At 45.8% G+C, this 15957-nt stretch overlaps 1 protein-coding gene across 1 annotated transcript in view; it reads left to right on the top strand.

Moving 5' to 3' along the window:
• The first annotated feature begins 2407 nt into the window (after nucleotides 1–2407).
• PPM1H (protein phosphatase, Mg2+/Mn2+ dependent 1H) overlaps nucleotides 2408–15957 on the top strand; it is a 122575-nt gene continuing 109025 nt past the window's right edge. The window contains exon 1 of the mRNA XM_015855388.2: nucleotides 2408–2952. Coding sequence (XP_015710874.1) covers nucleotides 2717–2952 — 236 coding nt within the window. The 5' untranslated portion in view covers nucleotides 2408–2716. The remainder of the gene's footprint in view (nucleotides 2953–15957) is intronic.

The raw sequence follows: 15957 nt of genomic DNA, 5'->3' as shown, positions 1-15957 counted from the left end.
CAGTGCTCTTGCTTGTGACCTGCCAAGAGTAGGACTGATGTCTTAATAGGAAGCTTAAGAGGCATTTTCCCCTCCACACCAGTGATGCCTCAGGCATTGTGGTTCTGCAGGGTCGTTCTCCAGGGGTAAAGAACTTCCTGAGGCTGACTAGGAGTTGCCCGGTACTTTTGAAGAGGCAAGAATAACTTCATTTATCAGTATGTGACACAGTGATCTTCCTAAGCAGAGTCACGTGCAAAAATAAAGCTTCAAGTGCTTTTCATTTGGGGAATTACCTGAAAAAAAAATCACAAAACAAGCAACTCTTTCTTTAAAACTGTTTTGTTGTTTTTTCTTCCTGCTCCGAATTAAGCCAGCAGCATAGTTTACACCTGTTGATACTCTGTACACGGGCAATAATACCAACAATATAGAAGTCCTTGGGAGCAGAAACACTTTATCTCACATCAGACCTCCTTCTGCTCTCAGAGTATTTGGGAAGTCCTTGGGAATTTTCCCATTGTTTTTAACCACAGCATGAAAAGCACAGTAAACAAAAACTAAAGCAAGCAAGCAACATTAGGCATAAACAATGTACAAGCAATGAAGAATCACATTGCTGGAATAAATTCCATAGTCCGTTCTGCACAAGAAACACAAACATATGGCCTCAAGTTGTGCCAGGGGAGGTTTAGGTTGGATACCAGGAGAAACTTCTTTACAGAAAGGGTTGTTAAGCGCTGCAATAGGCTCCCTGGGGAGGTGCTTGAGTCACCATCCCTGGATGTGTATAAAAGCCATTTGGATGTGGTGCTCAGGGACATGATTTAGCGGAGGGTTGTTAAGGTAGTATGGTTGGGTTGTGTTTGGACTTGATGATCTTTATGGTGTTTTCCAACCTGAGCAATTCTATGATTCTATATTCAATGGCTTGCATAGTCCGGTGCTGTTCACAAGACAGTGCCCCACGTACTGCATGTGCTATAAAAGAAACATATTCTGTACCATCAGAAAACATGTAAGCGCATTGACTCAATTCACTTTCATTAGCTACTCCACTGAATATATCTCCTTCTCAAGCACTCCACATACTCAAAGCCGGAACCAAAACCCATGTGGAAATTTCATATTGCAAATGTTTTTGGCTTTTAAAGCAAAGTTTGTCACAGTCCTTTCAAAGGTGCCCAGAAGGGCTGTGCTATCTGTATCCGTGCATGCTGAAAGATCCCGAGGTGTGGAAGGGCCTGGCCGGGCCGGTTGCTGGTCCCAATTCCTGCCAGCAGCAGGGCTTCACCTTGCGCTTAGAAGTGAGCAATGACATTTTCTTTCCTCCAAGAGAAATGAAATCTGAGCATCTTTACACGCTCAGGATGAAAAGGTCACACTGTACCTGCTTCATCCGTACGGTGTTCTTGTGTCAGAGGTAAACAGCCACAGAATTTCAAGCAGCACGCAGATCTGTTTTGAGCGGTGAGCTGTTAAGCTGTCTCCCCACATGTCTCACCTGAGCTTTTCCTTGTCATCTTGCAGAGATAACCAGTTAAACTCTAACAAGCCTATATATATTCCCTTGCATTTCTCCCTCACATTTTGGGGCAGGAAGACAAACCCTCATTCTCCCAAAGCTCTTGTCAGTAGTATTTGTTGAGGTCATGTGTTAACATACTGCACAACTCAGCGGGCACAGCTTATCCAGGAGTATGTGCAATAAGCTGAGAGAAACTCTACTTTTACACAGAAATTAGGATCCTCCTGAGGGCAGATGTCCCGTTCTGCTCATGTTCCTCTTGTCACAGGGATCACACTGGAGCCCAGCTATCAGCACACTGATTAAAAACCAGAGATGGAAGGAAGTCACAGAACTCAGTCCCCACCCTGTGCCTACACTTGGCATGCACTGGCTGGTTCTGGCAGGAACAACGTGGCAGCAGCTGATCCTCCCACCAGCCCCGCTGTGACAAACCTGTGTCTCCCTGCTCAGCACCACTGCAGTGCCACCCTCACAGCCGGCTGTTCTACCCCATCTCTGCTTGCAGGTCACGCTGCCTTGGGGTCACTTACAGCTCTCAGGAGCACTGCGATGTATTGCGGCACATATGCAGCCACACTGCATGGGACAGACCTCCTAAGCGCTCTTGCTGCCTTTTTGTCCCTATTTCACAAATCCTGGCACACCCAAACTCGCAACCTTTCCATGTATTTGGATGGCCACCCCTGTCAGTCGGTCTGCCAGGGCTTTGGTGAAGAAACACGACGTGGTCAATAGGTCACAGCTAAGCAAGAAAAGCTTACAACTTCCGTGTCCTCTCACAGCCCTAACAATCCCCTCGGTGCGTTAAGGAAGGGGCGGAGGCGCACAGCCCTCAGGTAACAGCCCGCCCGCCCCTCTCGGGCGCTGTGGCTCCTCCCGCCTGGCACCTGCCGCTGTGGCGGTGTGACGGTGAGCGCGGCCCGTGCCCGCCGTGCGCCCGGAGCCCGCGGGCGCCGCAGGAGGAGCAGGAAGCGCCCGGTCTCATCCCGCCGCGCTGTCACATGACTCAGCAGCCGCCGCCGGGCTGAGTTCAGCCGGCGCCGCGCCGGGAGGGGGGACCTGCCGCTACCGCTACGGCTGCCGCAATGAGCCCGCGGCCCCGCGCCCGTTGAGCCCTCGCGCCCCGGCCCGGCCCGGCTCCCGTTGCGGAAGCGCGGCGGGTCCGCCGGCGGTTCGCCGCTCCCCGCGCTGCTCGGCGGCGGTACTATGCTCACGCGGGTGAAGTCCGCCGTGGCCAATTTCATGGGCGGCATCATGGCTGGCAGCGCGGGCGCCGAGCACGGCGGCGGGGCGGACCTGCCGCTGCGCTTCCCCTACGGGAGACCCGAGTTCCTGGGACTGTCCCCGGACGAGGTGGAGTGCTCCGCCGACCACATCGCCCGCCCCATCCTCATCCTCAGCAAGGAGACGCGGCGCCTGCCCTGGACCACGGGCTACGCGGAGTGAGTTACGGCCGCGGGCAGGTGGAGCCCTTCCCTCCGGCCCTTCCTCCGCCTCCCGCAGCCCCGCGGCTCGGCGCCTCCCGGCCGAACCCAGGCGGAGCCGTCCCGGGCCTGCGGGGCGGAGGGAGCGCTGCGGGGCGGCAATGGCTCCGTACCTGGGCGTGTGGGAGGCGCGGAGGGGATGGGGGAGCGGCGGCTGCGGGAGCGTTGGGGGGGATGGCGACCTTTGGTACCGGGGCTGCGGCGGAGATGGGGAACCGCCGGGAACGGCTGCACTCGGTCGTGGCTCGGGGACAGAAATCCGTTGGTGGCCAAGCTCGGCGTGTGCGTAACTACTTCCCCTGCACCTCTGCGTAGCCTCGGCCGCGCTGCTCGGGACCAGGTGTAGCCCTGAGCACACACGGACACGGCCGTGGCTGTTCACCATCGCAGCAGCTGCAGGGCGGCACACGTCCTTGCACCTGACTCCGTATCAGCACCCGGCGCTTCCCCCCTCTCCCTCCCCGCCCCCGATGCTGGAGCAGGGCTGAGGGATACGGCTTCTCTCTGCTGCTGTCCTTAAGTCTTGACCATTCCTGGCCCTCCGTATCGCTCCGGCTGGCATCGTACCCGAGTTCTGCTGGCTGAGCTCGTCCAAGCTGGCTTATGTAGGCACCGTCTCTTTGGGCATAAGTGAATTCCTAACAAAGCTACAGCAAAAACTGGTGCTGATGAGTGATTGCTAGCTTTATTTAAAAGGTTCGTAGGAGTCCCTGCATCACTGGGGATACCCAAATAAGAGGGGGGACTTATAGGAGTTCAAATAGGATTGTTCTCCTCAGATCATTAGAACTGAATATTTTACTGAGCAAATTCCCTAGGAACTCTAAGTTTAAACGTTTAAAAGTAAGCTCTAATTGTTCTGCTTCTGTAATAGTCCCTGAAAAGCAGTTCTTTACCAAAGCAATAAGTGCTGCTATTCTTAGCTTGTGCACGGAGCGGTGGCTCTTGTTGGGTGGCTGTGGCTGCAGGCTGAGGGCCCAGGTGTGTGCAGCTCCACTGTTCACAGCCTGAGAGTCCATGAGAGTGACAGGATAGTTCTTGCATAAGTGTTCTACTGAGCTTGAGAAGTGAATTGGGAGGCATAACTGACCACCATTCCAATTGCTATTGAAAAGAGGTCAGCCTTTGCCTTTATCACCTGGTTGTTTCCCTTTTCTTGACTCATCTGCTCCTGTACAGCCCTGGTTGCAGTAACTGACTTCTGCATTGACTTCAGTGCTCTCAAAAGTGCTGTCAGGCTGTTCCAGGCACACCTGTCTGCTCTCTAACGTGGGCTTTGGTTGCATCCAGATGTCAAATTGCTTGCTGCCAAAATTACATTATCAGCCAAAGCAAAGCAGTGCCACAGACGTAACATGCAAAGAATAAGAAGGAGATAAGGGCAGAATTGGGTTTTTCCAGATCTGACGTTTTTTGTCCCTTCCTATTGAGCTGTTCCCAAGCTGTCTGAAAATAATTGCAGGAGTTACTTGGAGGTATATTTTCAAAGTATCTGTTTTCGTTTTGGAATGGCCTTTGAATTAGAGAAGAGAAAAGGGAAAATAGCAGGAAGGTCAAATTATTCTTTTATGTATTTTTAAGTTTGTTTGCTAGCGGAATGTGGGGGAGGAGGTACTTGTATACTGTTAGTTAGCATTGTGTTAGCATCTATATTAAGGAAACTAGTAGAGCAATTTCCTTCTTAGTGCAGCATAAATGAGCACTTGCAGGAGTACTAGGGGCTTGATGTCCTCACCAGTGGCTTGTGGCATGGGCCTGAGGCACTGGTTTGCTGTGTTGCATCAGGCTGTTGGCAGCAGGAGCTCTGGGCAGTGAGTTCCTGACTCCTTGAAGTTAAAGAGAGGTTTGTTGTAGGCTTAAGAGAAGGAGGTTGCATCCTGGAGAGAGTATGTTCTGCCTTTGTTTTGTGTTTGCCAGCTGTGGTGGGCTGTGCACACAGCAGAGTTGGAGTTGGAGGATTTACACTCCATGCCCAGCACTGGTGCTTGTCTTGCTGTCTTTAGGAGGAGGCTCTGTCCAGAGAACAGGTGCTTTGGGGTGAGAACTGGTTCCTGCACTGTAACTAAAGCAGTCTGGGTCCACAAAATAGGTCATTTTTTCTGGGATCTTCTTTTATACTTTTGGTTCCTAAGGACAGGGTTTCCTTCTCACCTTATGTAGAAAAACCCACCCTGTTGTTTACTTCTCCTCTTTAGCATCTGTGGCACATGCCTGTTCTCCAGCCCTGTTCCACCAGAGCAAGCCCTGCTCTTCTCATCCTCCCTGTTTTCTTGCTTTGCTCATACTGAACTTCTTTGTAATAGATATTTTTGCAATACTGCTCATCCATTTCATATTTTAAGTAAGTTTAAAAATAAGTTGTCTTTGTGGTATTATGCAGTGAAATGTAAATTAGCATTTAATTTATATTATTAGCTTCCCCTCTTTTAGTGGTATAATCATTACGCATAGCGTGTAGGCAGGCAAATGAAATCTTCAAAAACATATTTGGTGCTGGGATAAAACATCACCGCTTCCTGAAATTTCAGTAGGGATCCCACAGGGATTTGGCTTTGCTCAGTGAGCAGACTGAAAGCTGTCTGTCGGAACATCTGTCCTTCCTCCTGTTACTGCAGGGAAGACCTGAGACACTGAAGCCCAGTTCATCCCATTCTACAGAGTAGCAAAAGGTTGCTGGTAGATACTTCAAAGAAAGATGCTCTTATGCCACAGGCACTCTTCTAGTAGTCAGCAAACTGGGTAGAAACAAAATAAGCACTGTATCCTACTATCTAGTAAGCCTTTAGATTGTCTTTACAGGTATCGTTTCACTTAGAAATACTTTTTGAATGAAGGGCATCCCTAGCATAACTGCTGAATGTGGTTAGCTGATACATATTAGGAATGGCCAAGGGAGAGAGCAGTCTGTTAGCAAACATTCCTTTAAGTCTGTCTTTAATCCAGGTGGAGGGGGAGGAAGATGGGAGGGGGAGGGTAAGGAGGCTTGCAGCTCACTGAGAAGTGATTTATTTCAGTTGAGGAGGGGGGATCCTGTCTGACACTGCGTTTGCTCCTTGCCCCCTGCCCTCTGCAGGCAGCTGTGCTCGGGGGCTGTGGGGCTGCACCATGAGCTGCTTGCTGAGCTACTGCTTGGATTGCCCCGCTGCCACGAGGAATACTTCTGTAGCTGCTTTATGTGCCAGTTCTTAGAGTTACAACCTTGCATAGCTTCTGCTAAGCTGTCATCAGCCTCCGTGCTGGACTCTGAAAGTGTAGAGGCAGCAGTAGGGATGGTGTAGCATTAGGTGGCTTAGATATCATTCACCCACGTCTGAGCATTGCTTTTCACCTTTCTGTATGTCTATCTTGTTCCTACCTTAGCAGCAGAGCATGAATGAGGTGGAGCAGAGCCTTCCCCTCCTATCTGATTAAAAATGGCATGCAAAATGATTGATCCCAAATTGGCACTTGACATAGAAATAGTCTGCCTTGTTCTGGAGAAGTTACAGAGCAACTGTAACTGAATGACATTTTGTATAAGAAAACTAAAACTTGAGCCATTTCTTTTTTATCTGTTTTGAATGTGAACGTTCATATCTGGTTGTCCAGAACTCAGTGCAGCAATTGCTGCTCTAAATACTGAGAGTCTTTTGGTGGACTCTAACTTGCTTTTTCTGTATCACGTGCTTTCCTCTCTGTTCCCTATTCTTACCTCCCTAAGGTCCACTTGGAGGCTAATATCCAAGGACACTATTAAATGCACTTTAAACACAGGATTAAGTGAAATGTGGAAGGAGGCTCAGTCATGTTGTCTGTGCCTTTTTATGCAAGGGCTTGTTTAGCTTCTCTTCTTAAGTCTCTGAATTACACTATAGATATCTGCACAGCTCCGAGATATAATAGGTAAGCAGAAAGTAGGCTTTCGTGGTGTGTGTGTGTGTCTTGGCTTTATAAAATCAATTTATTACCCCAGCAGTGCCTTTTGCTTGATGAGCCACAAAGTCCAGGCTCTTTTTTCCATAATGTTACATTTCAGAAGCCTTGCAATGCTGTGGTTTCCCTGCTCTGCAGGCATGCAGCAGCAATTACATTTTCTCTGTGGTGTAGTGACTGCTGACCCATAATGGATACAGAGTTGTAGGTGAGATATTATGGCTGTGTCCTTCTGCAGCATTGTAACCAAGGCACATTGTTACAGCAATGCCTTAAGTTGCAAATGAAGAAGGGAGTTTATGGATTTTTTTCCCACTCTAAGTACGGGTTGTTTTGTAAGGCTGGTGATGTTGCATCATGTTTTCTCGTGCTGTGTTACTTAGCTTATAGGAAATGAGTGTACGTGAGGACTGTGTGAAGGCTTTTTATTGAAATTGTTTGAGGGGTCTATCGGTCATCCTAAATTTTAGGTTGTCACAATCAAGCCAAAACTTGTTCAGTGTCAGGGTTAGGAAAACAAAGAGGTAATTTTTCACCTGAACTTCAAGGCGGGTGAAAGCTTCTTACAGCTGGAAGGTGGGATAAACCAAAGCAGAGGAATTGCTTGTCCTGAGTTGGGTGGTATATCAGTGCTGGAGGTCAGCACAGGTCTCACTGCTCCTCGTCTCTTATCCTGATCCCTTTGCTGGCTGTTAACAAGCGAGAGCTCTGCGGCTGGCATCTGTGAGTTGCAGGTTAGGTTCTCCTTTCTGGGAGCCTGCTTTGGAACCGTCAGCTGGGAGCATGACTCATCTCTGCATGTAAACAGGTTTTTGTCTGTGCTCTGTTTGGTACAAATATCAGAGGCATAACATGCTCAGAAGGAGGAGTACCTTTTTTGTCTTGTTCTGTTTGTCTTTTTTTCTTCAGGTTAAACACACAGAAATAATGAATTACTTTCCTTTAAACTTCTTAAAATTTTGTTTGCTCTCCTCTGTGTCTGGATAAAATTATGTTCCTTTATTCTTTCTGTAGTTCGGAACACATGGCTGGGTAGGACCTGATGGATGAGCTAAAAATTCAAATCCCATCTGTGTACCTAAAGTAGGCTGAATGCTCTTCCCGTGAATGAATTATTCTTTTATGCATAATGTAATCTTAACTTTAATATACATTGCCAAACTTATTCAAACCTGGACCAATAAAAAACAGCCTACAGGAACCTCATGGTAGTTGTAAGAGCTTCAGAAATCCTTCTCCCTGTGTAAGAGCTTATAGCATAACATTTAATATTTATGTAATGCCTCTAATTTGCTGACTGCCTTGCAAATAATAATTTCAGAATAACCTCAGAGAAAAATGTACTTGTGCAAATGTTCTGCTTCCTCAGAGAAAGAAACTGAGGCAATGAAGATGAGCGCTGGTGAAGGGGGTGTGATATGCACATGGAAAATATATCCTGAGTTCAAAGCTGTGTGCTTGGATGACATGATTTTTCCTGCTTCTATGTGCTTGGCTTTTCCTATGTGGTCTCTGATTTCTTAGAACTAATGGGGAGAGGTGGGAGGGAGAAAGGCTAAATCATGTGCTCTGGTGTTTCTAATGTTGTCTGAATTGCATGCATGTGATTCCCAAAGAGGCAAGTAGGCAATCCATCCTCTGTGCTGCCTTGTGCCATTGGCCTGTGGCTGAGGAGCAGTGCTGTGTGAGGAGCACACTTGGTCCCAGTTCCCAAATATAGAGGGTGCACCATCAGCATTCAGTAGACACTCCATCTTGGCTCCTTTGTCTAGAATACAGCTACATTGCTCAGGAAGGTGCATAAAGAAATGTGACAGGGCTTTGCCCCTGAGGGTGGGCCTCTTTCAATGCATCAACGTGATCAGATGAAACATGCTCGTATCGACCTTGAAAGGAAGGAGAGCTGCAAAGCACAGTTATCACTGTGAGGGGTCCTGTGATTTATATGAGGAAGAAATATGTTGTGTGAGTCTAAGGACTGCTCAGTCAGTTCTGTGTTGTGCTACATCCTCTAGTAAGACTCTTCATGGAACTTGGTGCTCTAAAATTCAGGAAGTCTTACTGGGCAACTCCAGCTCCATGCTAATTGTGCTTTTTGTTGTTTCTTAACTAAGGAGAAAGTGAAGCAGGAGGTGGAAGGTGGCTTGTAAGACTTGGTTCCTGCTTGGCCAGTTGCGCTCACTATGTGGATTTTGTGTTCAGGATGGCTGCCTGTAATGGATGCCAGTGACCCCTGTAGTTTCCCTGTTGCTTCATTAGTTGGAGTAGAAGAGGTCTTCGTTTTGAGTGCTCGGTCTATGAGGCTGTTAAGAGCTGCAAGAGAAATCCCAGCTTGTGTTCTGTCCTTGCAGCCCAAACCCAACTGGTGCAGGGTGTCTGTTCTCCTCATTTCAGATCCATATTTGATCGTTTGTGTTCATTTCATTCCCTTCTCTATCTTTCATTTAATACCAAAGGTTGCATTTGCAATGCACAAATGCTGCATGGCCGCAGTCTTGAGCACCACAGTCATCTTTCCAGAGCTTCACCGGGAAAGGCAGGGATTGAATATGTCCTCCATCGTGGCTTTTCTTTGTGATAACACCCTGATACCTTGACTTGGTGCAAACAGACCATCTTCACTCTTCAGGGAGTGAATTTCCCAGTTTGTTCTGTGTACTTTATGACCTGTTATGATAATTTCTACTCTCCAAGTTCCCTGCAGAGAGGTGAAAGTAATCCAGTTCCAGCCAAGCAGATTTTTTTTATTTTTATTTTTTTTTATCATCTTGGCTAACACTGATTCACTGAGGTTAAGTATTGTTTGTCTTTGGGTATATGTTAGAAGCCTCCTTGGAAGCACGTGATTCACAGCACATTGCTGTAATGTTGTAAAATATCTATCAAACAACTATTGATCTGGTCTCTGGTAGAGTCTCGTGTTGGAATTGGGACTGAGAATAGCTCTTAAGCTCTTGGTTTGGACAGTGCCCTGTCTTGTAGAGTAGTCTAAGGAAGGAAAGGAAATTGCCTCTTGGTTCCTCTGTGATCTTAATATCTTCAGCTGCAGCAGTTCACCATGTGATTGGGCCTAAGCTTTTGTCTTGTTGCGTAGGTGTCATATTTAGAAGTGTAGCACTACAGACATTGCTTCTTTGAGTTTGGAGGCTTGTTAGATTTTGGAAGAATCATTTTTAATGAAGGTCAGCGAGTTTCTCAAAGTACCACTGATTTTTATTTTCTTATCTACCCCCCCTACCCCCACCCTTCCCCTTAATTGAGTGAAGTTGCTGTTTATCCTTGGTTTTGGGCTTCTTTCTTTTTTGATGGGTCACGTAGAGGAGAAAACATGAAGCTGGAAGTCTGAGAGTGGTAAGGAAACCTTCCTGTAGTATCAAATGGAGAACAGCGCTCCTGAAATGACTGCAGTCCCCAGGGTAGCCACTGGGAGCCAAGTCCTGCCCAACGGTTGCAGTTCCTGATCCATTTTGAGGTGAGATCTGTTGTGTTCAACACTCGCATCCTGCATGCATAGGGCTCATTGAGCAGCGCAGCTATGCTCAAAAGTCCATTTCCCTGCAGCTCTGTTGGTTTTAGTGGCTGTGCAGGGGGTTTAGTGTCCCTGAGAACCCATTAACCCCCAGTACAAGTGTCTTGGTATTCTGACTCTTTGATCTTAGTTTTTTGTTTGTTTGTTCAGCAGTATGTGATGCTTTGCAGAAGCTTGTGCATTAAGACTGGGTTCCTTGAATTACTGCTTATAAATGTGTTTTTTTTAGAACAGCATTTTAGAGAAAGTGTCTTTTCTTCCAAGTCTCTTTTAATGGTGTTTGTTTCAGGAGTGAATACTAAAATTTGCTGCTGAGGTTGACTCTAAAACTTGTTTCAAACTAGTTCTTGTTTCTCTTTGCTGCACTTACTTGCTGATGTCTTGACTGAAAAAGGAAATAAGTCTTTTATTTTTTTTCCACCCATTTCTTTCCAAGGGCTCACACACTGGATCTTAGTTCAAACGTGTAATGTTTTCCCTTCAGAAGTTCTAAAAGCCATAGAGTGAGGCCTGTGCTGCGTGTGTGGCATTGGTGGGAATGTAGTGTGCCTTTTGATTCAGGTGTTTGGGTAGGTGTTCAGAAGTGAAAAATAGTGATAAGAAAGCTAACTTCAATGGATAGTGTTGCTTAAATCATCGCATAAATCATAATGTCTTGAGTTATTGGTCTGAAGTGAGCCATTGCCATTTTGCAGAATATAAATCAAACTTTTCCTTCATCTTTCCAAAGAAAAAAGTGAGATTTTTCAGCCTCTTACATTTATCTTTTGAAGACGAAAATTTAAATCAAGCACATGTGCTATAGGCTGCTATTTTCAGGAAGTAAGACAGACAAGAAAATGTAGACGACCACTTCTTTAGGCTGGGGCTCCCTCAGTGTACTTCTCAATGTCATTTTAAGGTCTTTCTGACCCAGTCCAGTAGTGCAAAGCTGGGAATTACAGCCGAGCAAGCGCCTTCTGCAGCCCCTCCTGCATAATCCACTAAAACCCCAGGTCTGTGGATTGTAATTCTATTAGCTGTTAATCAAATGAAGTCAGGAAGAATGCAGCTGGCGTGCAGGAATGTGGGAAGTTCCCTATCTCAGGCTGTAATCCTGCTTTTAGAGGAAAAAAAAAGTTATAGGCTAATGTGATTAACTGTAATCCCATTCTTGCTTGGTTTGAGAGAAATGCCTGGTGCCTACATCACCAGTTAGCTCTGTGGAGCACCCATAGGGTATCTGTGGAGGGGCTGAGATTTTGCTACTCAGCTGGTTGTCTTGGGGAAAAACAAACAAACAAACAAACTTAGCAGCAAGAGAGAAATGAACTCTCATAGCCAGCACTGAGATTCTAGTCTGCGTTTAGGAATCTGAAACAGAGAGGATGCAAGTGGAAACACAAAATGAGCACAATCCTTTCAGGTACCTGTATGCATGTATAAATATGGGCAAGAAACAATTTACAGGTAAACTACACATTGCACTTTAGAGTTTTGTAGGCCCCAAAGTTTACATTAGGATCCTGTTATTTGCTAATACGTTATTGCTGCTGGCGGAATTGGTATTCTGGTTTATTTAATGCAGACAAGGGACAGGACTGTCTGGTAATAACAGCTGCAACTTCGTGTTGGAGTGAATGAATGGCCTGGGGAATTTTATTCCCATTGGGGCATGTATTTTTCCTTTTAGCATTAAGGGAGCGAGTATGCTAACCTCTGTTGAGAGGTTGGTATGAGGTGTTAGAAATCCTGCAGGAGAGGGAGAGGTGGGACTCTTCATAAAAAGAATAGAAAATGCCTTTGCATGTGTACTGTCAGCCCCAGCGCAAGTAATGAACTGCTCTGGAGGTAAAGATAATCTTTTTGCTGTGCAAAGTGCAAACTAAGATCAAGGTCTTCCAAGGCTGCATCATTTGAAGGTTGGGTGCTGTCAGCTGGTGGCCTTTGGGAGCAGGGGGCTCCCAGCACTGCCATTACTGGGGCTTGTCCTTGTTTCCAGGGGACCTGATGGATGAGGTATGAGGTAGCTGTGGGAGCAGGCAGAAAAATGCTTTGTACGCATCTTGTTCATTGGCTGGGCAGACTGAAAATGAGTGTGGCTTGGAAAAGGTAGAAGGTGCGGGAGAGTTTATGCTGCAACAAATACTGTAATGCACATCCGGTCACCAGCTACAAATAGTCAAGCTGGTATTTGGAGAGGTTGTGCCAGACTGCCTTCTTTACAAGTGAAAATTATGATATAGTTTAATTACAGTGTAAAGCATGCTGCCTTGCTTACAGTTGCTTACAGACCTGAAGTTCTGTGTATGAATTCCCTCAGTTTCCTCTACTGCTTGCAGACCTCCTGAGGCTGTCATGTATAGAAGTGACCTTAATCAAAACAAAACAAAAAACCCCCACAAAAAACAAAACTATCAGTTAGTTGAAGGGAAAGATTTTGTTCTTCTTCACTCTTGAAACTTAATTGGGAAGAATGAAATTGGAAAGACTAGGTGAGTTAACTCCATGATTTAATCATGGAGAAACATAGGGATGGTCGGTTAGGACAATGTGAACGACTGTTATGTAGGTGTGTGGCTTGAAACTACTATAGCCCCTCTAGCATCCTTTAAAGGAACTACCCAAATTAATTGCTCAGGGAATAGTCCAAAAGCCAAAGCAAATGTTAGAATGCAAAGGAAGTGGGGTGCAATGGGATGCATTTTAAACACAGTTGAGAATAGAGTTCATACTTAATTAAGGGCAAAACTAAAAAGGAGAAATAATGACTATGGAAAAACAATTAGTAAATTCAGAGGAATTGGGAAACGGGAACAGAAATCAAGCCTATTAAAGCTGGAGAGAACACTTTGTAGGCAGCTTAAGTATTTTTGTACTGGGGGAAGTTTTAACAGGAATAGAAACATCTATCACAGGCCATAAGCAGTAATAAAAGATGATGCTTCTCTCCAAGTTGGAGTATGTGGGTCAAAGTCATTGTGTGAGGATGTACAGTGGTGAAAGGCCACTTCGGTAGGTTGGGGACTTCTGTTTCACACTGCCCTGAGGTCTTGGGTTGGTCAGTGAAACTCACGTTAGAGGTAGGTGTCATGAAAACTCAGGGGCTTCTTTTTCCTTTATGTTAAGGAAGATAGAACCTTTGACACTCCGCTGCTTGGCAGATGACTCTATTAGGCATTAATTGCCAGAATTTGCTCTGCTATGGCCGGGTTCATTCCTTCATTAACCTGGCATTTCTCAGACTTCCGCTGGGAACTGCAAGTCTGCATTTGAAAGCAGGGTGCCATGAAACCTCTCCCTGGTGTGTTTCTGTTAGGAATGACAGTCGTTCCAAGGTGTGGGAGAAGGCTCTTCCATGGAGACTGCAAGAGAAACTGAAAAAAGCAGCACAAACTGTACTGAAAAGCAGTATGTAGATTTTCTGCAACGGGAGGAAATTCTTTCTTAAACAGAAGTCCTTTGTAAGGTCGGGCTTGGAAGTCGTTATGTCCACAGTACCTCAGAGAGTAAGATTTTTTTTGTTTGAGGATGGATGTGCTTATTTTGTGGAATCCTGAAATAAGAGCTTTTTCCAACCTCTCCGCCATCTGATTCTTCATCTCTTTGTTCCTTTACAGTGTTTTAGCCAGCATTCCTGAAACAAAAAAGCAGAGGATATATACATGCAAACAGCTGTCCTTTTTCAGTTCTCTGTCTGGATCTGCTGTTGAGACCCCCAGCCCTTCGGCAGCATGGTGGAGCTGTGCACTTCCACACTGCCCTCCCCAACCTTGTGGGAGCGCCTCAGGGAAAGGACTTGGCAAAAATAAACACACTGCTCCAGTAAACAGTTGAGCATTGTTACAGGCAGGTTACAAGGCTTGTAGCACGAAGGTGTGTGAGTAGCGAATGGGTGAGTCAGAAGCATTCAGCAAATAGGTCTGTTTGGAGGAACAGCAAGATTGGCTTGACTTTTAAAATGAAACTCAAGTTTGAAAATTGTTTCCCATGTGAGTGTTTTAACAAGGCCTGAAGGAACTGAGCTATCTCCAGAGAAACAGTTATGCTGGCAAGAAGCACGAAGCAGGCAGGATTTGCTCTCTAGGCAGTGACGCTTGCAGTACAAAGCACCTGGCATGGCAGAGAATGAGGGGTGTAAATCGCGTGTGGAGCAACAGTGCATTTTGCAGGAGCTCATCTTACCTGGAGTTAAAAGGATGCTTGTGTAGGCAGAGATGGGGGCAGTGTTATTTCAAGGAGTGGAAAAATATGGTGAGGTTTTCATACAGCAGGCGTGCAGTAAGCTTGTTTGGGAATGCTGCTGCTAGAACGTCTTCACAAGCTATTACCGTCTTACATCTGAAACAGTGAAATGTTTTATATGTACAGGTAATTGTTCACATGATATTCTTCAGCAAAGTCAGTTGTAAATTAAATTGCAAATAAACTTGGGAAGCTGCGTGTGAGCTGAGCTTTGTAGAAAGTAAACCTGTTGTGATTGCAAACTTGGGAGTGAAAGAGTTTCATCTTGCTGTAGCTGAAACTGCGTGAAATCTGAACAAATACCAGAGATAGAAGAAATGCCTAACACACTTCCATTTTGCTGCGTCAGTTGTGATTACTCTTCTGCCAGGACCTGATGTGTTTGTAAGAAAGGCCTTCTCTTTTTCCTATGTCTTTTTACTTACTGCCCTGTGGCAGTAAGGGATGGAGAGTTGCAAAAGCTTTTATTTTGCAGCAGTGCTGTTGAGTTTTGTGTGGACAAAGGAGCTGGTGGTAACAGGGCTGTGGAGTGAGAAGCTGGATCTATGTTCTTCAGCTGGGAAGAGGGGACACACTGTAGAAGCCAATGCTTTCTCCCAGTCTCTCCATGCATATTGTAGGAGGTCTGTTGATCTCCTTCCCGCACAGAGGGGTGGTGTGTCTGCGAAGCTGACTTCTGTCAATCACTTTCTTTGTGTTTCTTATTCAAGATTGAAATATTGTCCACCAATAGAAATGTGGTTTAGAAATCTGAAAATAAAAAAATGGCAGTCAGAGCTATTATTATTGTTGCTTCATAACAAATGCATACCATGTGTGTGAGTGTCTGCCTTACCTTTTGGTAGCAGTTGGGAAACGTGTTCCACATCTTAGAGGATAGATTTGATCAGTATGTGTTGGCTGTGAGCTCTTAAGTGATAGATGTTTTGAGGATGAAATTATCATGAAATTATCGTGTTGTCTTGAGGCCATTTTAGTGAGGTTCTTAAAGACAACAATCTCACAGTCTGTCTTGTCTGTCTTTCCTCATTCAGATTGCATCTAACAGGTCTTGGAGACTGTTTTGTTTTCTTTTGCCTGTTACTTTCCTTTGCCCCATCCCATAAATTACTCACTTGAAATTCCCCACTGTTTGTTTTCAGCAAACAGAAAACTTCTAATTATATCCTTATCTACAAGTTCTGCCTCTCTTTAAGTACTGCGTAAGTAGAAAAGCCAGAGTACTCTGCTTTCCAGCTGGACTGATCACCTAATGTGGTTGGTGTACTTTAGGAATTACTTTTCTTTATGACCTTTCA

This window comes from Coturnix japonica, chromosome 1 (assembly GCF_001577835.2).
Source record: "Coturnix japonica isolate 7356 chromosome 1, Coturnix japonica 2.1, whole genome shotgun sequence".
Taxonomy (NCBI): domain Eukaryota; kingdom Metazoa; phylum Chordata; class Aves; order Galliformes; family Phasianidae; genus Coturnix; species Coturnix japonica.
Note: the sequence above shows the minus strand (reverse complement) of the source record. Positions and strands in the feature narration are given on the sequence as shown.